We start from the raw sequence: 24,212 nt of genomic DNA, 5'->3' as shown, positions 1-24,212 counted from the left end.
AAAATAAGAATTTGTTCTTAACTGACTTGCCTGGTTAAATAAAGGTAAAAAAAAAAAAAATACATCACCAGGAGGTGATGCAACTGGATGCTCTCTTTAAAAAAGAAATCATAATTAAAAATGTTACCCCTTTTTTCTCCCCAATTTCGTGGTATCCAATTGTTTAGTAGCTACTATCTTGTCACATCGCTACAACTCCCGTACGGGCTCGGGAGAGACGAAGGTTCCTCCGATACACAACCCAACCAAGCCGCGCTGCTCCTTAACACAGCGCACATCCAACCCGGAAGCCAGCCACACCAATGTGTCGGAGGAAACACCGTGCACCTGGCAACCTTGGTTAGCGCGCACTGCGCCCGGCCCGCCACACCCCAAACCCGGCCAAACCCTCCCTAACCCGGACGACGTTAGGCCACTACCCACTGTGCGTCGCCCCGCGGACCTCCCGGTAGGCGACCGGTTACGACAGAGCCTGGGCGCGAACCCAGAGTCTCTGGTGGCACAGCTGGCGGTGCCCTTAACCACTGCGCCACCCGGGAGGCTGGTCAGGATGCTCTTGATGGTGCAGCTGTAGAACTGTTTGAGGATCTGGGGACCCATGCAAAATATTTTCAGTCTCCTGAGGGGGAAAAGGTTTTGTCTTCACGACTGTCTTGGTGTGTTTGGACCATGATAGTTTGTTGGTGATGTGGACACCAAGGAACTTAAAACTCTCGACCCGCTCCACTACAGCCCCGTCAATGTTAATGGGTGCATGTTCGGCCCGCCTTCTCCTGTAGTCCACGATCAGCTCCTTAATCTTGCATTATGAATTTACCAAGGCTTTCTCCGCTTTGTACAAAAAGTAAACCGTATTAATTACAGAAACATCTTAATTGATTTAATCAGAATCTATTCTGCACTGGAGTTTTACAAAATTACTCCATAAACAATGTAACAAAGCACCAAGTACACTTCTGAAATGTCCAAAAGAAAAGTAGAAGAAAGTGTATACTTATTGACTACAGGTGTTCCTGTATCAGGGAAGGAATGTTTCAATTTCACTGTTGAGCACACAGAGGGTGTTCCTTGTGGAACAAAGACAGGCTGAGGGAGCATTCTGTACTACCGGTATTTAATTATAAATCACACATTACACAATACAGACTAGGAAACTGATGAACATCTACTGGCAAATCAGAGGAGAATAATCTAGACATATCCAGCACATTTTCAATATCATTGTATACATGTATACATCAACTGTTCATGTAGCAATCATTCAGAATCAGTAAAGCATGTCTGTCATTCTTGACTTTTTTTGGCGGAAAATGCATGAAACAGTACTGTAATTGCACCACAAGGTGGCGACTGACTGACCATTCAAGGGCCTGCTGGTGTCCTAGAGCAGGCGTTTGCAAACGTTTTTTAAACTCAGGCCCCCCTTCCAGCATTGGGGAACATCCCACAATGGCTAGTTGATCTGGACATTTCTGAAAAGTTACAAACAGCTCTCTAAGGTATGCAATGACTGACATGACAAGAGCAAAACTGGTGATGCGCTACCCAGAATGCACCTTGTGCATTCTACTGTTACTACATTCAAGAGTAAATTGAAAGCTGGACTGAGATACCCCGCTCCCCTCCCTCCCGACTCCACAGTTTTGGAACCACTGGCCTAGAGAGTACCCTGGATTTTCCATTGCGGCAAATTACTTGTTCGACATGACTTGCTGATGAGTAGATTTTAGTCATTTTATAAATATTAATATCCATTTTCCATTCAAATAGCACAGATCACTGTATTCATATACTGTATCTTGTTTCACATATCCCTTTTCCAAGCAGCAATGAAATATCGCAAGTGAGACAAACATGAAATATAAACCATGATGAAATATAAACCACGAGTGTGTGTCAGTGTGCACGTTTCTGAGAATCCTAGTCGAGCAAAGAAATATAGAGCAAATAAAACAGCAGGACCCAGCGAGTCTTGTAAACAAACCAAAAGCTCAAAGCAAGATTAATTGGCTTCCACAAATTGCTAGTCTCCCTTCTGAAAGCATTAGAACAACCTTGGGTTTGCTCATGCACAACTCTTTAGCAAACTGGCAACACAAATACTATCCATCACCTTCATGGGTAATCACGCCACTGGGGGACGGATGTGATTCATCCATTTCAAGCCTCACAGATCAACAGAAAACATTCAGGAAGCTGTTAAACTTGCACTAGAAGAAATTGTTCTCTATAGGCTACAGTGTTTTTGACAACAGTCAAAGTTTAACAACACGACAAATTAACAAAAGAAGCATACCGTCCAAAAGAAGCCATGAAAAGTCAAAATAATGGTTGATTACATTAACACAATATCTAACAAAATCTGTTGTCAACTAGTCAAATACACTGTAATAGGAATACTCTGTCATAAATATACTTTAAAAGTTACATTCATTACAGACAGATTTCTATCATGTTACATCACTTGGATACACCCTCACTTAAAAATGATCTATCATCATTAATATACACTCCAGATATGTTATCTGATAGCAACATCACACCTACTGGATCAAAGTGAAACTGGGTTAAGCAAAAAGGGCGTGCATTGTGCACACTTTCCACTGCCTATGTTGATTTTCCACAGCCTATTTCCCCCTGACCTGACCTGACCTCGCTCCAATACCCAGACCGACACCCTGCCATTCAGCTGTAGGGACAACATTGGTAATACAGTCTACTGAAAAGCTGCAGTACCCTCAGCTCTATCATCTTGGGTATGATGTGCAATACATGGGAGTGACCACAAGGGGACAGTATGTATAACAATTGACAGCAGACCCTTCCCTACCATTCTATACATTCCAAATGGCACCCTATTCCATATATTGCACTATTGTACAGATTTTGACCAGGACCTATAGGGCTATTTGGGATTCAGACCATATCTTTATGTGCAGGCTACTGGGCTTCCGTGCTATTGACACCAGGTCATTCAGAATCATGAGATGTGCCTATAATGTCACAGAGCACAGGTCATCCTGGTCTAAATTCAGGACTGCTCATCCTCAGACAGATCAAACTGAGCCTCTCCACCGCCGACGATCATTCAGACTGCCCTTTCCTTTGTGCTCCAGATCAGACCTGAGCCGTGTCCCAAATGGTACTCTATTCCATTTATAGTGCACTACTTTTGGCCAGGGCGCTATAGGGCTGGGAATAGGGTGCCATTTGAGATGCATCCCTGCAGCAGGTGAGATATGTTCTAGAATATTAAAAGCCAGGTACCCTCCTCCAGTGAATACGAATACGCATCTCTATCGCAGGATCCAGGAAGCTACATCAGAAGCTGATGTTCTGAGTAAAAAATGATTAATTTTGCACGCGGAGAGAGAGAGAGCAGAAAGCATGGAGCTGTCAGTGTCTCTGATTAATGTGTCTTTGATCGATGAGATGCCTTGCGGCTACTTTAGTTCAGTACCAAACTACTTTGAATTACAGTAGCTTGTTTCCCCTCACTATTGTTTCACATAATAACCAAATTAGGTGACATTTTACAGTAACACTTTCAACTGTCCCATTTTGGTTTTATACCTGTGTAGTTACCATGTTACTCTATCAACACAGTGTTCACATGTTAACAGTGGTTTTTGTATTTGGGCACAAACAGAGAGTTGTAGGCAGGCAAAGTAACAGTAAAAAACAGTAGAAGAGGGAGGGGCTGTTGATTCTGTTCCCCCATCACCTATTAGCCCCCTCACTGTGTCTTATTTTTCTACCTGGTAAGTGACAGTATAGCGGGGTAATTTGAAAACACTGTCATTAACACTGCCTGGCACACCACAGAGAGAAAGTGGTGGTGCTCACTCACTGTATCTTTTACACAGCGTGGTCCAAGTGTCAGCCTGACCTCAGCTCAGCTGGCACTTGTAGTAACAGTTTCAAACAGGTAGTCAAATAGAGAAAGCGTCAGACTGGCTGGCAAAGTAGAACTTTCAGTCTGTTGCTAGGCAGCACGTCAATCTACATTGATTGTTTTTTTTGTCTGAAGGATAACAGTATTTAGCCATTAGGAGTGCCGTAAAAAATACACACCATATCAGGCCTAATATATGCAATTTCTTTCACATAAAATAAAGCTCAATTTATCTCACAACACCAATACAATATTGATTGGTTACTATAAATATGATTTCGCCCCATAGCACAAGGCATTATTATATTCCTATCAGAATGAGATTAGAGACGAGGCCACATTTCAAATGAGAAAAAGGCCACCACACAGACAGGAAATTAGAATGGCTGTGTGCCAAATGGCACCCTATTCCATATTTTGACCAGGACTGAAAAGGCTCTGGTCAAAGGTTGTGCTTTATAATGGGAAGAAAGTGTCATTTGGGACGAAGCCTAAACAAATTCTTACTGAGGGAGTAGAGGCCCAAAGAGAGCACACAGGAAGAGAGGTGGACACCATCTCACAAGCTGTGTCTGGCTGTATTGTTCTCTTAGCTATTATTTCCTGTGGCTGACCTGTGGCTGACCTGTGTATTCAGAACTGACCACCTGTGCATTCTATACCATAGAAATAGAATCTATTTATAGCCTGTGTTCTGAACCAACCATTCATTAGGAGAAGTGAAGAGAAATTGATCATCAACACTTTCTCTGATATTGTGCTATGAATGTCCAATTTCCTTTCAGATTAAATATATTTGAGCTTTGATTTGTGATCTCTATTTTAGAGTTGCATGGTTTCTTTCTGAAAGAAATGAAAATAGCTTACCGTTGACACAGATCTCGTATGGAGTGCACAACTCGTTCTCAAACAGACAACCTGTTGGAAAAGAGGAGAAAATAATATAAGAAGTACATTAAAAGCGCAATATGAAATTAAAATTAATTCAACCATTAAGCATAGAGCAAGACCTTCAAACAGGTCAACATTCACAAAGCCGCGGAGCCAGACGGATTACCAGGACGGGCACTCAAAGCATGCGTGGACCAACTGGCAAGTGTCTTCACTGACTGATTTTCAACCTCTCCCTGACCGAGTCTGTAACACCAACATGTTTCAAACAGACCACCATAGTCCTTGTGCCCAAGAAAGCGAAGGTAACCTGCTTAAATGATTACCGTCCCGTAGCACTCACGTCGGGAGCCATGAAGTGATTTGAAAGACTGGTCATGGCTCACATCAACACCATCATGAAGGAAACCCAAGACCCACTCCAATTTGCATACCGCCCTAACAGATCCACAGATGACGCAATCTCAATCGCACTCCACACTGCCCTTTCCCACCTGGACAAAAAGAACAAAAAGAACACCTACGTGAGAATGCTGTTCAATGACTACAGCTCAGCATTCAACACCACAGTACCCACAAAGTACATCACTAAGCTAAGGACCCTGGGACTAAACTGCTATCGCACGGCAAGCGGAACCGGAGCGCCAAGTCTGGGACCAAAAGACTCTTTAACAGCTTCTACCCCCAAGCCATAAGACTGCTGAACGGCCACCAGGACTATTTACATTGATCCCCCCTTTGTTTTTACACTGCTGCTACTTGCTGTCTATTATCTATGCATAGTCACTTTACAAATGACCTGGACCAACCTGTACCCCCACACATTGACTCGATACAGGTACCCCTGTCTATAGCCTCGTTATTGTTATGTCATTTTTGTTTCTCTTAGGTCTACCTACACCTGTTGTATTCGGCATTTCACGGTAAGGTCTACCTACACCTGTTGTATTCAGCATTTCACGGTAAGGTCTACCTACACCTGTTGTATTCAGCATTTCACGGTAAGGTCTACCTACACCTGTTGTATTCGGCATTTCACGGTAAGGTCTACCTACACCTGTTGTATTCGGCATTTCACGGTAAGGTCTACCTACACCTGTTGTATTCAGCATTTCACGGTAAGGTCTACCTACACCTGTTGTATTCGGCATTTCACGGTAAGGTCTACCTACACCTGTTGTATTCAGCATTTCACGGTAAGGTCTACCTACACCTGTTGTATTCAGCATTTCACGGTAAGGTCTACCTACACCTGTTTTATTCAGCATTTCACGGTAAGGTCTACCTACACCTGATGTATTCAGCATTTCACGGTAAGGTCTACCTACACCTGTTGTATTCGGCGCAAGTGACAAATACGATTTGATTTGATTCCATAATCAGGTAAAAGGTACCATCATATATCTTCATAATGTCATGATATTGTAAGACCCTTCAACAGTTGCCTACATATTGTACTGTATATCTCAGCTTTCTATATATAGATAGCTAAGTCTAGAAAAAGAGCTGAGAGGTACAATACAATATCCCAGTGGTGAGTCACCTTCCTGCATGGGTGGACGACTGGGTGTCATGGATTACAGCGTCATGCAGTTTCACAGCTTTAACAGCTTCTACCCCCAAGCCATAAGACTGCTGAACGGCCACCAGGACTATTTACATTGATCCCCCCTTTGTTTTTACACTGCTGCTACTTGCTGTCTATTATCTATGCATAGTCACTTTACAAATGACCTGGACCAACCTGTACCCCCACACATTGACTCGATACAGGTACCCCTGTCTATAGCCTCGTTATTGTTATGTCATTTTTGTTTCTCTTAGGTCTACCTACACCTGTTGTATTCGGCATTTCACGGTAAGGTCTACCTACACCTGTTGTATTCAGCATTTCACGGTAAGGTCTACCTACACCTGTTGTATTCAGCATTTCACGGTAAGGTCTACCTACACCTGTTGTATTCGGCATTTCACGGTAAGGTCTACCTACACCTGTTGTATTCGGCATTTCACGGTAAGGTCTACCTACACCTGTTGTATTCAGCATTTCACGGTAAGGTCTACCTACACCTGTTGTATTCGGCATTTCACGGTAAGGTCTACCTACACCTGTTGTATTCAGCATTTCACGGTAAGGTCTACCTACACCTGTTGTATTCAGCATTTCACGGTAAGGTCTACCTACACCTGATGTATTCAGCATTTCACGGTAAGGTCTACCTACACCTGTTGTATTCGGCGCAAGTGACAAATACGATTTGATTTGATTCCATAATCAGGTAAAAGGTACCATCATATATCTTCATAATGTCATGATATTGTAAGACCCTTCAACAGTTGCCTACATATTGTACTGTATATCTCAGCTTTCTATATATAGATAGCTAAGTCTAGAAAAAGAGCTGAGAGGTACAATACAATATCCCAGTGGTGAGTCACCTTCCTGCATGGGTGGACGACTGGGTGTCATGGATTACAGCGTCATGCAGTTTCACAGCTACAGAAGATAAACAGCACAGCCATGGGGCCATTATCCTAAATTAACATTTAGGCCAGTCGGAAAACACAAATGGCCTAAATGGCACCCTATTCCCTACATAGTGCACAAGTGATACACTAAATAGAGAATTGGGTGCCATTTTGGACACACAGTGTTCTAGGGTGATCCATCAACACAGAGGAGCAGGCTGCTGGGGGCTGCTGTTTCTGTATTTACATTTAAGTCATTTAGCAGAAGCTCTTATCCAGATACCTTTTGAGGAGGTAGGGTTTCAGACTTTTTCGGGAAGATGGGCAAGGAATCTGCTGTCCTAGCTTTAGGGGGATGCTGGTTCCAACGTTGGGGTGTCACGACTTCCGCCGAAGTTGGTCCCCCTCCGTGTTCGGTGGTCGAAGTCACCGACCTTCCAGCCATCGCTGATCCACTTTTCATTTTCTGGTGATTACCGGGTTTTGTTTGACCCATTTTATGTATTGTTCTGTTGACGGTGGTTTATGTGTCATTAAACGACACCGTTGTAAATCAGTTTTTGCTCTCCTGCGCCTGACTACTCTGTCGCCAGTACGCACCTCACTACGTGGGGTACCATGCACTGCTTAATTTAAACTGGAATAGAATTCGGTACCTCTCAGATTTTACTTTCTTTGTTTCGGCACCTATTTGCATACATCCGGTACCTCTCGGGGCATGATTTATTAATTGTTTCACAGTTCACACTGTAGGCATTTAAATGAAAGCAATCATCATTAAATCAAGTTGCCTCCTCGTTTCTCCCGCCCCCTAGAAAGACCATCATGTAAAAGCGCGGTGATCCTTTTGTGTAATCATCCTATCCTGCCACACGGTTTCCAGACCTGCTCTCTTATTTGTACATGGAGGTTATGGGCAGGGCCGATGGGGTAAGTAACTAATCTTGACACAGGTCTTGGTAGTGGTGGTCAGCTAGTGAAGAGGTCCCTACGTAATCACATTACATAGCCTAGGCTAGTCATCTCCCTACTGAATTTGAACCGTGGGAAAGCCAAATAAAAATAAAAATAAGAAAAGACAATAGAGTTTGGTAATATTTCTCAAGTCCAAAAGTCCAGCGAAAGATGGTGGATCGAACCCAGAACGAGCCAGAGAACTGTCCGTGCCGGAGGGGAGAATTGAGGGGCAAACTGGTCCTGATGGCGATGTTTTAGCTAGCAGCGCTACTAATCCAGCCAGTTCAGCATCACCACCGGCTCGGAGCAGGAGCAATTTGCAGTTCAAGAACAAGCAAACATATAACCCCTGGTTTGTCATGCAGAATTCTAAAATGAGCTGTAGAACATGCAAAAAAAAGGTATGGGGCTTGGGCCTAGAAATGACTGGAGGGATTATACTAGCAAAAGAGTGGGTAGAATGTACAGTAAGTTATCATCCTATGCATCTGACGTAAAAAAGAAATAAAAAAGAACGTTTTTTGAACATACCCGAAACAAGGCGCATTTGGTGGCAGCAAGCCTTGTAGACAAGGCTAATGAAGACACCCAGGTTATAGTTAACACTCAAAATGAAAAAAAATAGACACTACAGCCAGAGTCTTCAGAACAGCTTTAGAAGGAGGCTAAACGTCACAGCCACAGGCCCGCTCACGGCCTTGAGCAAGAAATTGACTATCGGGAGTTAAATGGATTTGACATGAGGAGAGTCATTGTGGGATGTTTTGAAAACTAAGGTAGGACATTTTCTTTTCTTTACAAATGTATTCTGTACTGTGAAGGTATTCTGAATATGTGCTTCATATTATCACAAAGGCAGGAGGCCTACATATTCTCATATGTGTGTTCTGCACTAGTCTACATTGATTTATTTTATTTGAAGTTATATTCCGATATTGTGATATTTGTTCTACTGCTACATTGATGTCTTGAAAATGATGTGAAATTGGGGCGTTGTAAGCCCCACAGCTGAGTATGTGTGCATATGCATATGGATGGTGTTCTGCAGTGTTGTCTAAAAATGTTGCTGTACATTGATGTCTAGAAAATGAGGCTATAAGAAATTCAGACTTGTGTTAGCCCCGCAGCTATACTCAAGTATGTGGGCCTACTGCAGTGACGTCTAAAATGCTTTGAATTAATCAGCACCTTGGAGAGTGCTGTCCGTTTCACCACCATAGACAGTAGGCTACTTGGCTGTTCACTGGTGTCATGTCAGAGAAGAGCTTGGACTGGGCTGAGTGGGTGGGTGATACCCTCCCATAAGGGTGGGAGGTCCGAGAGACCAGTGGTGGCAAAATGGAGTGTTCGGGTAGGGGTGTAGGGTTTGAGCATAGCCTGAAGGTAGGGAGGGGCAGTTCTTCTTGCTTCTCCGTAGGAAAGTACCATGGTCTTGTAGTGGAAGCGAGCTTCGACTGGAAGTCAGTGGAGTGTGTGGAGTAGCAGGGTGACATGAGAGAACTTGGGAAGGTTGAACACCAGGCGGACTGCAGTGTTCTGGATAAGTTGCAGGGGTTTGATGACACAAGCGGGGAGCCCAGCCAACAGCAAGTTGCGAATGGTTCAGATGGGAGATGACAAGTGCCTGGATTAGGACCTGCGGGGCTTCCTGTGTGAAGTAGGGTCGTACTCTACAGATGTTGTAGAGCATCAACCTGCAGGAGCGAGTCACTGCTTTGATGTTTGCAGAGAACCACAGGGTGTAGTCCCGGGTCACACCAAGGTTATTTGCACTCTGGGAGGGGGACCGTGGGGTTGTCAAAAATTATGAAGAGGTCTTGGAGCGGGCAGGCCTTTCCTGGACAAGCTCTGTCTTGTCGAGGTTGAGTTTGATGTGGTGGGCCGGTAGTGAGAGTACGTGGTGCAGACACAGATACTCTCCATGTCACCTGAAAGGAACGGCCTGCCAGGTAGGATGTAATCCAAGAGTGCAGAACCTGAGACGCCCTGAGAGAGTGGAGAGGAGGATCTGATGGTTCACGGTGTTGAAGGGAGTGGATAGATCTAGGAGGATGAGAACAGAGGAGAGAGTCAGATTTGGCAGTGCAGAGAGCTTCCGTGACACAGAGGAGAGCAGTCTTGAAGCCTGACTGGTTTGGGTCAAGATGATTGTTCTTAGAGAGATGGCGAGAGAGTTGGTCAGAGACAGCACACTCAAGTGTTTTAGAAAGAATAGAAAGAAGAGATACCGGTCTGTAGTTTTTGACATCAGAGGAGTCAAGCGTTACTTTCTTAAGGAGGGGAGCGACTCCGGCCTTTTTGAAGTCAGAGGGTCGCAGCCAGTGGTCATAGATGAGTTAAGTGAGAAATGGGAGAAGGTCTCCAGAAGGGAGGAGAGGATGGCGTAGAGCGGGCAGGTTGTCGGGTGGCTGGACCTCACTAGTCATAGAATTTAATCTGGAGAGAGAGGGGAGAAGGAGGTCAAGGCGTAGGATAGTTTAGTACAGCACTCCAGGGGAGGAGTAATTTAAATGTCTGCTTAGCAGAAATCTGGCAATACACATTGACTTCAGGCTGTTTCAGACAAATCTTTACACCTGTCATAGATCTAAAGGAGGGGTGGAGTGAAGGAGGAGGGGGGAGAGGGAAAGGAGAGGAGAGAAGAGGTGAGAGGGGGAAAGGAGAGGAGGAAAGAGGAGAGGGAAAGGAGAGGAGGGGAGACGGGGAAAGGAGAGAGGAGGGGAGAGGATGGGAATGGAGAGGGAGAGGAGGGGAGAGGGGGAAAGGAGAGGAGGGGAGAGGGGGAAAGGAGAGGAGGGGAGAGGGGGAAAGGAGAAAGGAGGGGAGGAGGAGGTCAAGGCGTAGGATAGTTTAGTACAGCACTCCAGCGGAGGAGTAATTTAAATGTCTGCTTAGCAGAAATCTGGCAATACACATTGACTTCAGGCTGTTTCAGACAAATCTTTACACCTGTCATAGATCTAAAGGAGGGGTGGAGTGAAGGAGGAGGGGGGAGAGGGAAAGGAGAGGAGAGAAGAGGGGGAAAGGAGAGGAGGGGAGAGGGGGAAAGGAGAGGAGGAAAGAGGAGAGGGAAAGGAGAGGAGGGGAGAGGATGGGAATGGAGAGGGAAAGGAGGGGAATGGAGAGGGAGAGGAGGGGGAAAGGAGAGGAGGGGAGAGGGGGAAAGGAGAGGAGGGAAGAGGGGGAAAGGAGAAAGGAGGGGAGAAGGTGATAGGAGAAAGCAGGTGACAGCGCTGCAGCCAGGAGAGGGGTAGGCGTAACAGGCACAATTGTTCTCTCTCCAAGAACCAACTTGACACCCCACTTACCTTCCCGAGGATACCATGTATAACCCTATTCATAAATCCAATTTGAACTACAGTATTACATCGCTCTCAGGCTGGGCCCAGTAACTGTATGACATGGGAATGGGATGTGGGCGGCTGCATGGGTCCACTTTCCTCAATGTTGCAATTTCTTGAGTTGATATAAATAGTTTGTTTGTTATCTCTAGGTTTTTATGACTGCTTTTCTCCCAAGTGCTTCCTGAACACATATTTTTGTTTGTTTAGTGTGGTGTCCCAAATAGCACCCTATTCCCTATGTAGTGCACTACTCTTGACCTGAGCCCTGTGGGATTAGGGTGCCATTTGGGATGCAGGGAATGTGTCTCATTGCTGTCATACTGCAGCAGCACCCCACCACCACTGGTAGCACACTCCACAGTGCACATAAGACACCCCAGGCAGGGAGGTATGGCTCTCTGACATTATGGAGAGTGAAGACACGACGTGTGATGTGCATCATACATGCAGTAAGTACTACCTTCTATAGTTGGTGTTTCTACAGCCTTTGTGCTGCTGTGAATCCATTACACACATGCCAGCAACACTCTCTAAAATAATAGTGTGTGTTTGAATTTTATTTTTTTTTTGTACGGAAATGTTTTTAAGTATTGAATAATAGTGCTCTTTTGAAGTGGCGTGTGAATGGAGATTTCGGGTGTACTTGTATGACTAAGAAGAGCTACACATACTGTACTCTCTTAGTCAGTATGGCTACATGCACACAAGACAGAGACTCACACTCCTTTTTATTTTGGGCCTGCTACTGACGAAGGAGTCAGCTCTACTCTGCTCCTTCCTGTGTCTGTGAATGGGCTGCTGAAGAAGAAGACAGCACCTAAACTAACACGAGGAGGAGAGCTGGCATACCGATCAACCTGATGAGCACAGAAGCAACCTTGGGAGAAACTAAGGGAGACCTGGAGTTGAATGTGAGGCTAAGTTATAACCTGAACACTTTAGTGCTGATATGTAGAGCGTTGTGCATATAAAGTATTTCTGAAGGTTTTTTAATGCTACATATCACCACTAAGTAAAATGTAACCAATATGTGTTTTATACAGCCACACCACATTGAAGGATGTAACTACTAAAACCACGGTAATATAAAAAATAAGTCATTCTGACAAATGAATCAATAACAACACTGTGGGTGTTTTTCCACACGAGCTGTCTGTGATTTGGTCTTTACTGGCAAATTAATCAAGTTTGACCATCTGGAAAATGAGATCTCTGTGTATTAGACAGTTAAACATCTCTTGTTTTTTGGTATCATCAAGGAGCACTGAAGAGCTCATCCCAGCTAACTGACCGCTATTGATCAAAGTACTGCCTCCTGAAATTCATCCTTTTATTCCCATTAACTTTGAGGAAAAGTGTCAAAGAGCAACGAACTCTGGGTAGCACTAGTCAGGCAAACTAGACATGTTCAGACAAACTTCAGCTCAAACCCCCATCTCTACTGGGTCCATTGTCTATAAAGTCTGTGTCCCGTGACTGACATAACGTTTGTTTAAATAATCGTTGAAGACTGAGAGAGCCTGGCCACACCTACGGAATATACAAAGACTGATCAAGAGATCAAAGATGATGTTGATTATCCAACCAACACAGATAGCTTTTTAAAATGTAGCCTATGTCATATTATGCACATTACAGTCATGCGGTAACTGATAAAACTCACTGACTATCAACCGTCATAAGACGAGAGAGAGAGAGAGAGAGTCAGGGGGTAAAAACTGGGGAACTGTGGGAAGCCTTAACCATGGTGATAACTTGGGTGATTGAATGCAGGTCAAACGATGACGCCAGCAACCATAACAATGCTTAATTAAACCACATCAGGAGACCACTTTTGAGGTCTGGGAAAAGAAATGTGCCTTTTTGAGTGTAGTTACCCTTTAATTCCAGTGCACAGGCACCTTTTACTGTTGTTTGGTTAGCAGTGTTCCTGTAGCCAGTGGATTGATGAAAATAATCATCATATCGTTCTGCTAGGTAGACATAAGCTACTTTGTAGTGGCACGTGTGCTCCCTCTCCGGCCTCTAGGTCACCAGGCTGCTCGATATGGCGCACGCCTGTCACCAGCGTTATGCACATCTGCGCATAATGACACTCACCTAGACTCCATCACCTCCTTGATTACCTGCCCTTTATATGTCACTCCCTTTGGTTTCTTCCCCAGTCGTCATTGTTCCTGTTTCTGTGTCATGTTGGTGCGCTGTTCGTGTTTCTTGTTGTGTGCATTTATTTATTAAACGTATTCACTCCCTGAACTTGCTTCCTGACTCTCAGAGTACATCGTTATAGAATGACGACTCAACAAATGGAAGCATCAGGGAGTGTTTTTTTGTTTGTTTTTGTGTTGGAGGTGATGTCGGGCCCGGGTGTTGGAGTCGGAGCTACCTGGGAGGCCTCAGCGAATTTGTAGGCTCCCATGCCTCAGCGGGTTTTTTTATTTTGTATTTTTTTTTATTTTACCTTTATTTAACCAGGCAAGTCAGTTAAGAACAAATTCTTATTTTCAATGACGGCCTGGGAACAGTGGGTTAACTGCCTGTTCAGGGGCAGAACGACAGAACGACAGACCTTGTCAGCTCGGGGGTTTGAACTTGCAACCTTCCGGTTACTAGTCCAACGCTCTAACCACTAGGCTACCCTGCCGCCCCTTGATAGGCTCCCATGCCTCAGCGGGTTTGATAGGCTCCCATGCCTCAGCGGGTTTGATAGGCTCCCATGCCTCAGCGGGTTTGATAGGCTCCCATGCCTCAGCGGGTTTGATAGGCTCCCATGCCTCAGCGGGTTTGATAGGCTCCCATGCCTCAGCGGGTTTGATAGGCTCCCATGCCTCAGCGGGTTTGATAGGCTCCCATGCCTCAGCGGATTTGATAGGCTCCCATGCCTCAACCGAGGCAACCAAGGAGGTCTCAGCCAGCTCATCGGACTCTCACTGCTCAGCCGGTTGTCAGGTTTCTGCGCCTCAGCGGAGGCGACCGGTCCGCTCCGGATCCCTGGGATCGTCCCTGTGGTTGGAGCCGACCGCGCCGGGGAGGGGGTACTGTCACGTATGCTCTCCCTCCAGCGCTCTAGGTCGTCATGCTCCAGCGCCTCAGCCGGATCAACAGGTTCCCTCACCTTAGCAGAGGTGACCAGTCCGCTCCTGATCCCTGGGATCATCATCTTGGTCGGCGTCCTGCGGCTAGAGCCGCGCTTCGGGGAGGGGATACTGTCACGTGTGCTCCCTCTCCGGCCTCTAGGTCACCAGGCTGCTCGTTATGGCGCACGCCTGTCACCAGCATTACGCGCATCTGCGCATAATGACACTCACCTGAATTCCATCACCTCCTTGATTATCTGCCCTTTATATGTCACTCCCTTTGGTTTCTCCCCCAGTCGTTTCTGTGTCATGTTGGTGAGCTGTTCGCGTTTCTTGTTGTGTTCGTTTATTTATTAAAAGGTATTCACTCCCTGAACTGGCTTCTCGACTCTCACCATACATCATTATATGTAGCTAGTTAACATTTAATAGAGAATTTTTGAGAGCCTTTCCATCTACCAGAAGACGACAGTTAGACCTTTCATTAGCATCGCTATATTTTTCCTGTTCCTTAATTGTTTGAAACCTGGACATTTTCATTCTTATTATGAGGCATGTCTTACCTTGCTTATAGCCAAAATCTCACTTGAAGCAATTATTTTCTAAAGACTTCCAAATATTGCCGTAGGCCTACCTACGCCTAAATTGGGAAGATCTGTTCCATCAGCCTTATTAATTTATACAGTGTATATCTCCACTACACTACTTTGACACTCATCGTGGGGATTAAGAAGTGAGAATAGGCAATGCCCTCTGAAAACTAAGTGGGTATCTGACATATACCTGAGTATTCCATCCACTACACTAACTGAATGGATATTCATCAAATGCATCAGAATCTCTCATGGCTTCACGTTAAAAACAAATTACTATCCAGTCTTCTGGTTCTCTTTAGGAATGTTATACTTAAAAAAAAAAAAAAATGGTATTTTTCAGTCCAACTAGTACATACTTTGCAACACGCATAACCACCAAACCAGACAGGCAAATTCAGGGCAGCTAAAACAACTCAATCCAAGGACAAATCGACTTAAATCTACAGTTTTATATAGAGCTATAGCTGAATGGAACTTTTTACCAATACATATTTTTCAGGCATAAAGTAAATCCACCTTCAAGAAAAAAATGTAAGAACATCTAATGTGATAGACCATATGACTGGACAGGAAATAGAAAGAACATCTAATGTGATAGACCATATGACTGGACAGGAAATAGAAAGAACATCTAATGTAATAGACCATATGACTGGACAGGAAATAGAAAGAACATCTAATGTGATAGACCATATGGCTGGACAGGAAATAGAAAGAACATCTAATGTGATAGACCATATGGCTGGACAGGAAATAGAAAGAACATCATAATTACCTGTATTGTCTACTTGTTGAATGTTTGAAGTCTTGATTGTGGTTGTTTGTAATGTCTTGTTAATTGGTGTTGGACCCCAGGAAGATTGGCTAGCGTTACAGTGTTAGCTAATGGGGATCCATTAATTGCAAAATTACACCACTGAACAACACCCTACCCTTCTCCATATTTGTCACTAGACATTTAGTTTGAGTCATTCTTGTCCACCCCTTATTGTAAAGTGAATGAATAATAGTGGCCATCCTTTTCCCTGAGGTGTGCCCTTGTTTACAAACCATGTTCCTCTAACATTTTCTCTGTATTCAACATGGCCCTATTTTGGCTCCGAAGACATACAGTAAGATGTTACTGTACAATATTTCAGAGACAGTCATGTTTCATCCTATTTTTGAGTCATTTTGAAATCAACAGCTGAATGGGTTTTAATCTGCTGAATGGTATTTTGAACCTGATCTGTCATTTGTGTCCCTCTGAGCCTTACTCTGTGGGTTTCATGGCCATTATGAATGCAGTCTTAAATAGGTGGTGGGTGGCACACGAGACAAATAAGAACTGGACATGGGAATGGATTTTTCAATCAACTCCACCCTGTGTGCAAAGAGCACAGTCGTTACCCTGGATTTAGTGCTGCCAATCTGTTATCTCTCTAACAAACAAGAGTCCAAGTCCACTTCCCAAATGGCACCCTACTCCCTTTAAAGTGCACTACTTTGGTCAAAAGTAGTGCACTATATCATAGGGAATAGGGTGCCATTTGGGATACAGCCCATTTTCCACGCTACAATCGTCATGTTCCGATCAGATAGCTGTTACTGAAGGACAGAGCTCAGGGATGTATTCATTACGGCACCAGTACACCGTAGCAAAACGTTTTGCAACGGAAAACTAAAAACGAGACATGTTCAGAGGTTACTTTATGAAAAGTCATACCTTAGTGTCATGCCTGTTGGAAACATTCCAATGATGGCTGCAGCCATGCTTTTTGAATGACAGTATGCTTGGTCACACAACACATTCCTCTCAGCAACTGTTAGTTAGACATTCTTTAGTTCTTAACTTTATGGAAATTGAGTCAGTCACCCCAAATAACTTTTAGACTTCAACAAGCCACAAAAAGCCAGCAGTTAGTCATCTCCCAGTAGGTTTATAGTTTGGTTGAGGGTCAGTATCTCTCTGCTCTGTAAGCCAGCGGCCTGACTAGAAACACTTACTAAACAGGAAAACAAAATCAAATATTGCAATCACTAGCCCGCCTGGCAGTCGGAAAAGGTCATCTCACACATGCCTGTGCGCCGGTTTCCATAGCAACATGTATTAACATCTTTAATTCATGCTGATTGTTCAGTTGCATTGGGGCATGACTGATGACTATCGAGGCTGACATCACCTGGCTGCAGTGTATACAGGGAAACTACATGGACAGGAGGACATAGCCTGACATGACCCCGTCACAACATGTCAACAGCCTCTCCTCATGAAATACCGAAGCTGCAGAACAATCTGAGCAATATGAAAATGTCCTTACCTATTGCAATAGACCTGCTAGAGTAGTGGTGTATAGCAAGAGCAGTGAACATTGAATACAGGCTTTGGCTGAGACTTCAGAGGATTGAGTGAAGCGTTGCGTATCGTGTCCATGCTTCAGTCTCGTGAATCAATGCTGGAGCTTTGAGTCAGTCTCAGGAAGTGAGAGGAGGGGATGAGAGTAACAGGGGGCAGTTAGTCAGGCAGCACAAACACAGAGAGATTACTATCAATTTAAGGAGCTGTGTGTGAGCACACCTGATTGAAACTGTTTCCAGGGTAGTTCTGGCAAGGTCCACAAACAATGAAGCAAATATTGGGACTGCAATTCCAAATCACTATCTGTGCCCTCCTCTAAATTGACACTTTGAAAGTTACACACTGTCAACTTGATTGTTTTTCACCTCACAGTTTAATCCTGTAAATTATCAGACAAATTCAATCTCTATAGGCTGTTTGTTCCCAGTCACTATGGACACTTTCACTTTTGTATGCTTTCAACTTGAGCAACCAACCCAGGAAGAAACAAATTACTTAAAAAAGCAACACGACAACTTAAGTGCAATGTGGCTCTTTAGTTCGCCACTAGGCCTCTTCATCTGATTGTAAATCAGCAGCCGCACATAAGTGACACTACAGCCAATGTAGAAATGCTTTTGATCAACTGACACAGGAAGTAAAAGTGACTCAGACAGTCGAGGCCAGGCATCCAAAAATAAACACAAGAGCTTGTAAATAACTCGTTGTTCTTTCCTCTCTGAGCCCATAGCTAGATGCCTTCAAATTGAGTCGTCTGTCTGGCTTCAGAGGAAGTGAACACAACACAATGAGATAACATTGTGTGTAGCAGCACAACAAGAACAAGGTCGAGGTGTTCTTACAGCAAGGTCGTGTTCACTTGGCATTAAACTGAAGAAAACAGGGCGGAAACAGAAGGATACTATCTGAAGCCTACACTGAAGTTCATGTGAACTTAAAGATGGCACACAGGTGACACAGGTGATTGGGGTTGCAGTCAGTGAATGAAGCTTCACCAGCTGTTAGTGACAGCAGTCACTCAACCACATGACACAAAATCTGACACAGGCAACGTGGGCTCCAGCATATAGTCATAGTAGGGCTCAGTTGCAGCAAAAACAAGAGCGTAACAGATTTTACTGTTGTCAAATGATACTAGCTAGGGGGAATCAAAGCTAATGCCCTATCCACATCCTCATGGGCCAGGAAAGATCTAGACATCTTAGTCGCCTCATTAGAAAGGGTAATATTGTCCCTCACCTTACCAATAATCTACAATTTACACAAGCCTGTACGCTGTGCCAAGACACAACAGAGGAAAATGAAACGTTAAACCTTGACAGCATCACTTCTGAATGTGGTGGTAGACCATCAAAACACTCCACTAACTGCAACCAAGAATAACATTCTGCTTGTCCTGAACATTACAGGAGGGTTTCCCAGACACAGATTAAGCCTAGTCCCAGACTAAAAGGCACACTTCAATAGAGATTGTCCATTGAAAGGGATTTTTAGTCCAGGACTAGACCTAATCTGTGTCTGGGATACCGGCCCTACAGTACATCCAATATCAATAAGGTCAAAGCTGAGTGAGACAGGCAAGGCAGCGTATTGTACAATATAGTACATAATATAGAGAAAATGCTATTGAGGAGGTAGAACAGTCAGAGTGAGCTGGTGACACTTTATGTAACTTGCTCTTATCCCTGTGTAGTAATACAGTAATTACTATGCTCCATGGCGACAACATGTTTATACAACATTACTAGAGTAATAATAGAGGTACTGCACAGGTGTAAAAGCAGGGTCATGGTACGTGTTACACATTAGTCCATGGCATTGTGTACATGTCTTGACACCTGTTCGGACACTGTACACCTTATGCTATTGCTGTGCTTTTAGCATGCAGAACAATTCCCTCAATTCTGGTGTGAGTCAAACAAGGGTAAGTCAGTGAAGTCGATGGGAAAACACACTGCATTAATGGCAGCTAAATTGACCTTCTCCGCATGAATGATGGAGTTATCGCAAATGCAATTAGAAAACGTTTTGAGGCTACAACATCACATTGAACAGCAAACGACTGAAAACTGAAGTAAATGGAACTCATCACCACACAGAGGCCTTAGATGAACTTTTCCACATCGCTATCAAATATGCCAACGGAATAATCATTAGATACTGTTTGATATGAAAAACATGGTTTCCATGGGATGAGTATTGTATTACATAGCCTTTAATATAGATACAGCATTTAATATAGATAATTAGTCTATACCCATATATAATACTAAAAGGAGGAAGTGTTCTACAATGTGATTAATTTTCATCTCTCTTCTTAAAATGCTTATCTTTATAATAATAGATATGGCTACAAACAAATAGGTTTTGGAAAGTTTAGAAAGTAATAATGTTTTGGTTTTCCTCCCAATGAGCAGCATAGCTACCATTTTTCTGGTCACCATAGCAGCGCTGCCGCCACTTATCAAGGTTACATAATAAAGTGGCCCGCACTCTTAGAGGTATAATTTGTTTCGTACTGGAAATACGGTTCTCTCTTGTCAATAGCTATTGAACCAAGCATGCATGAACATGAAGATGGTATATTCTAAATCATGGGTGGATGGAGAACAATCCACACCTAATACAATATTTAAATCTTCAATAACTCTTACACAACGCGTGACATGACATTGAAAATTATATATTCTGATTCGGGGGAGGATGGAGAAAAACACATGGCTTTTAAATTGTATTTTTTTTACTTCAACAAAAACGTGTATTTTTCTCCGTCCTCCCCTGATTCAGAATATAGCATTTTCAGTCACAGCACACTTCGTGTAAGAGCTATTGAAGTTTGAAAGCCGGAAGAAAATAAATGTATATTGACATTTCAATGAACAAAAAACCTATGGTTATTCTCCATTCTCCCTTGATTCAGATTATATCATTTTCATAGTCATGCGCACTTCGTGTAAAAACTGTTGACGATTGTAATCCAAAATATTTGACAAATAAATAATAACGTGTGGATTGCTCTCCATCCACCCCTGATTCAGAATATAGCATCTTCAAAGTGATGGAATGCTTGGTTCAATAGCTATTGACAAGAGAAAACCGAATATCCACCTTAAATAAAATATAAAGCGAATTTTACCCCGGTCCCGCACCCAACATTGAAAAATACTTTTCCCTGACCCTCACCATTTTAGTGAGAGAAAGACATCAAACATCCTGATGGCCTACAGCGATTTCTCCCTGCAAAAAAAAGTTATACTGTATCCTAAATAATGCCATTTATTCCAATAAGAAAACTGTTAGGCTACCTAGTGGCTATTAAAATAGTAATAATTTAAGAGTAGTAAACACTTTAGGTGTGCTGGCCTGCACATGTTAAAAACGTATATGTAAACAACAGGTGTAAACAATAATATAGGCCTACATTATAGCCTATATTTCTTGCACATTTTTCTTGTCATTAGGCTTTATTACACCGAATTGCCCCCATTATAGATATAGCCGTTATATATTCCAACAAACAAGAGCTGCAGTCGTAGGCTATTCAGTGCCTTTCCAGACTGCCTAATAAAATATTGACAGAGACCCAAAATAACCATATGTGCGTCTCCTCGCAGCTGTGGGAACATTATGATCCTTCATAATCACAGATAAATAGATGTAGGCTACTCACCGAATTTCCTGTCTGCAGAGGCTAGAAAATAGGTTTGGGAAACAAGTAGGACGAGAAAAATGTAAATCGAATCCATGCTTCGCATGCAGGATAGAGAGAGAGATGGAGATGGAAGGTAGGGGAGGATGCAGGGCGTTTCAGGCAGTAGCTCCTTGGGTCTCAGCTCCTGCAGTCAGCCTCACTACGATGATCAGCACTAAGAACACAACATAAACCGCTTTGGCCCCTCCTAGCAGACGTCAAGGAGAAGCGCACGTGCAGAGAGCGCAGCCAGCACGTCATTGAGCGCACACAACAATACCCACTGAGTATACAAAACATTAAGAACACCTGCTCTTTCCATGACATACAGTGCATTCGCAAAGTATTCAGACCTCTTGACTTTTCCTACATTTTGTTACGTTACAGCCTTATTCTAAAATGTATTAAATTAATTTGTTTCCACATCAATCTACACACAATACCCCATAATGAAGAAACAAAAACAGGTTTTTAGATGTTTTGCAAATTTATAAAAAAAAATATACATCTTATTTACATAAGTATTCAGACCCTTTGCTATGAGACTCAACATTGAGCTCAGGTGCATCCTGTTTCCATTGATCATCCTTCAGACATTTCTTCAACTTGATTGGGGTCCACCTGTGGAAGAAGTTTGGAACCACAAAGACGCTTCCTAGAGCTGGCCACCCGGGAAACTGAGCAATTGGGAGAAGGGTCTTGGTCAGAGAGATGACCAAGGACCCGATGGTCACTCTGGCAGAGCTCCAGAGTTCCTCTGTGGAGATGGGAGAACCTTCCAGAAGGACAACCATCTCCGCAGCACTCCACAAATCAGGCCTTTATGGTAGAGTGGCCAGACAGAAACCCCTCCTCAGTAAAAGGCACATGACAGTCTGATCGGAGTTTGCTTAAAGGCACCTAAAGGACTCTCAGACCATGGGAAACAAGATTCTTGCATCTGATGAAACCACGATTGAACTTCGGCCTGAATGCCTGGAGGAAACCTGGTACGGTGGTGGCAGCCTCATGCTGTTGGGATGTGTAATGTCATACCCAAGAAGACTCAAGGCTGTAATCGCTGCCAAAGGTGTTTCAACAAAGTACTGATAAAGGATTTGAATACTTATGTAAATGTGATAGTTTTTTATTTTTAATACATTTGCTAAAACTTCTAAATCCAGTTTTTGCTTTGTCATTTGTGTATAGATTGATGAGGGGGGGAAACGATTTAATACATGTAATACATTTTAGAATAACTTAACAAAATGTGGAAAAAGTCAAGGGGTCTGAATACTTTCCGAATGCACTGACTTGGTAAATCCAGGTGAAAGCTATGATCCCTTATTGATGTCACTTGTTAAATCCACTTCAATCAGTGTAAATGAAGTGGAGGAGACAGGTTAAAGGAGGATTTTTAAGCCTTGAAAAGCAATGAACAGCAGAATGAATGTGCCAAATGAAATGCCAATATATGCCTTCTGTTATAATTTAGGAAGTAATAACAGTAGTCCTACTGCATGTATACTATGAGGACATTCACAGAAAATTCCAACTGACAGCATTTGTTCCAGGAAATCCCAAACATTAGATCTACCTTTCTAGCATGAATCACTCTCTCTCATTCCATCTCTCTCTCTCTCTCATTCCATCTCTCCCTCTCATTCCATATATCTCTCTCTCATTCAATCTCTCTCTCTCATTCCATATCTCTCTCTCTCATTCCATCGCTCTCTCTCATTCCATCGCTCTCTCTCTCATTCCATCGCTCTCTCTCTCATTCCATCGCTCTCTCTCATTCCATCGCTCTCTCTCTCATTCCATCGCTCTCTCTCATTCCATATCTCTCTCTCATTCCATCTCTCACTCTCTCATTCAATCGCTCTCTCTCTCATTCCATCTCTCCCTCTCATTCCATATCTCTCTCTCTCATTCCATCGCTCTCTCTCTCATTCCATCGCTCTCTCTCTCATTCCATCGCTCTCTCTCTCATTCCATCGCTCTCTCTCTCATTCCATCGCTCTCTCTCTCATTCCATCGCTCTCTCTCATTCCATTCCTCTCTCTCTCTCTCCCCGTCTCTCCACATCATTCTGTGGCACAGGTTCTCTCTCTCATGCAATAATACATAATCACATCTGTTATTGCAGCATCCTGCTTTGGTGTGATCTTCAGATAGAGAACCTTTAATATGTAGAAGACCTAATGTGCAGACTTTGAAGAAACAGCTGAGAAAGGTGGGAATTGAGAACGGTAAGGTGGTTTGAGTTGACTGACATCCCTCCCTCTCTCTGAAACTAATGACCAGATAAATAAAAGTCAACCAAGGTAATACAAATGGTAAAACAATCTCAGATCAGGTGAGTCAATCATCGTGATCACACTGACACATACACCATTTACAAAACCATCCCTCAAATGGCATCTTCCGTGACTCATTTGCAGTGATATAGCTCAAGTAAATGAAATCAGTAAGACATTCAAATGAATGAAAACAATATGACACACAAATAAAAAAATAAGCATTAGTTCAAATTCAGAGCAAGTTCTACCAATAAAAGTTTGATAACAGTGGGACATTAGAATAAAGTCCAAGGAGCCAAAGTAATATACAGCTTGTTGCTGTGTAAACACTCTTTATCATTTAAAAGACATAAGGCAAAAGACATAAGGAGACGTTCTCAAACATGGTAATTGTAAAAAGATTGTACTTTTAAATATCTGAATATTTGTGGATTTAAGGCATAAGATAAACAAGTACATAGAGATGGCAAACCAATTCGGAACAAGAGGAGGATAGGAGCCTCACTCCAGAGACAGTTTTCATTTGATGTCTTACATACAACTGACAAAATCAAGGAACCACTTGAGGGGTACAAAGTATATTGAAAAGCAGGTGTTTCCACACGGGTGTGGTTCTTGAGTTAATTACACGATTAATATCCCATTATACTTAGGGTCACGTATAACAATGCC

The 24,212-nt window shown here is 43.2% G+C and overlaps 1 protein-coding gene across 1 annotated transcript in view; it reads right to left on the bottom strand.

The window, feature by feature from the left end:
- LOC139386907 (receptor-type tyrosine-protein phosphatase N2-like) overlaps positions 1–21,390 on the bottom strand; it is a 144,508-nt gene extending 123,118 nt beyond the window's left edge. Inside the window, exons 1-2 of the mRNA XM_071132783.1 lie at positions 21,238–21,390; positions 4,763–4,813 (exon numbers count right to left, since the gene is read on the bottom strand). Of these exons, the coding sequence (XP_070988884.1) occupies positions 4,763–4,813; positions 21,238–21,322 (136 nt within the window). The 5' untranslated portion in view covers positions 21,323–21,390. The remainder of the gene's footprint in view (positions 1–4,762; positions 4,814–21,237) is intronic.
- Between the last annotated feature and the right edge of the window lie 2,822 nt (positions 21,391–24,212).

Source organism: Oncorhynchus clarkii, chromosome 28 (assembly GCF_045791955.1).
Source record: "Oncorhynchus clarkii lewisi isolate Uvic-CL-2024 chromosome 28, UVic_Ocla_1.0, whole genome shotgun sequence".
Taxonomy (NCBI): Eukaryota; Metazoa; Chordata; class Actinopteri; order Salmoniformes; family Salmonidae; genus Oncorhynchus; species Oncorhynchus clarkii.
Note: the sequence above shows the minus strand (reverse complement) of the source record. Positions and strands in the feature narration are given on the sequence as shown.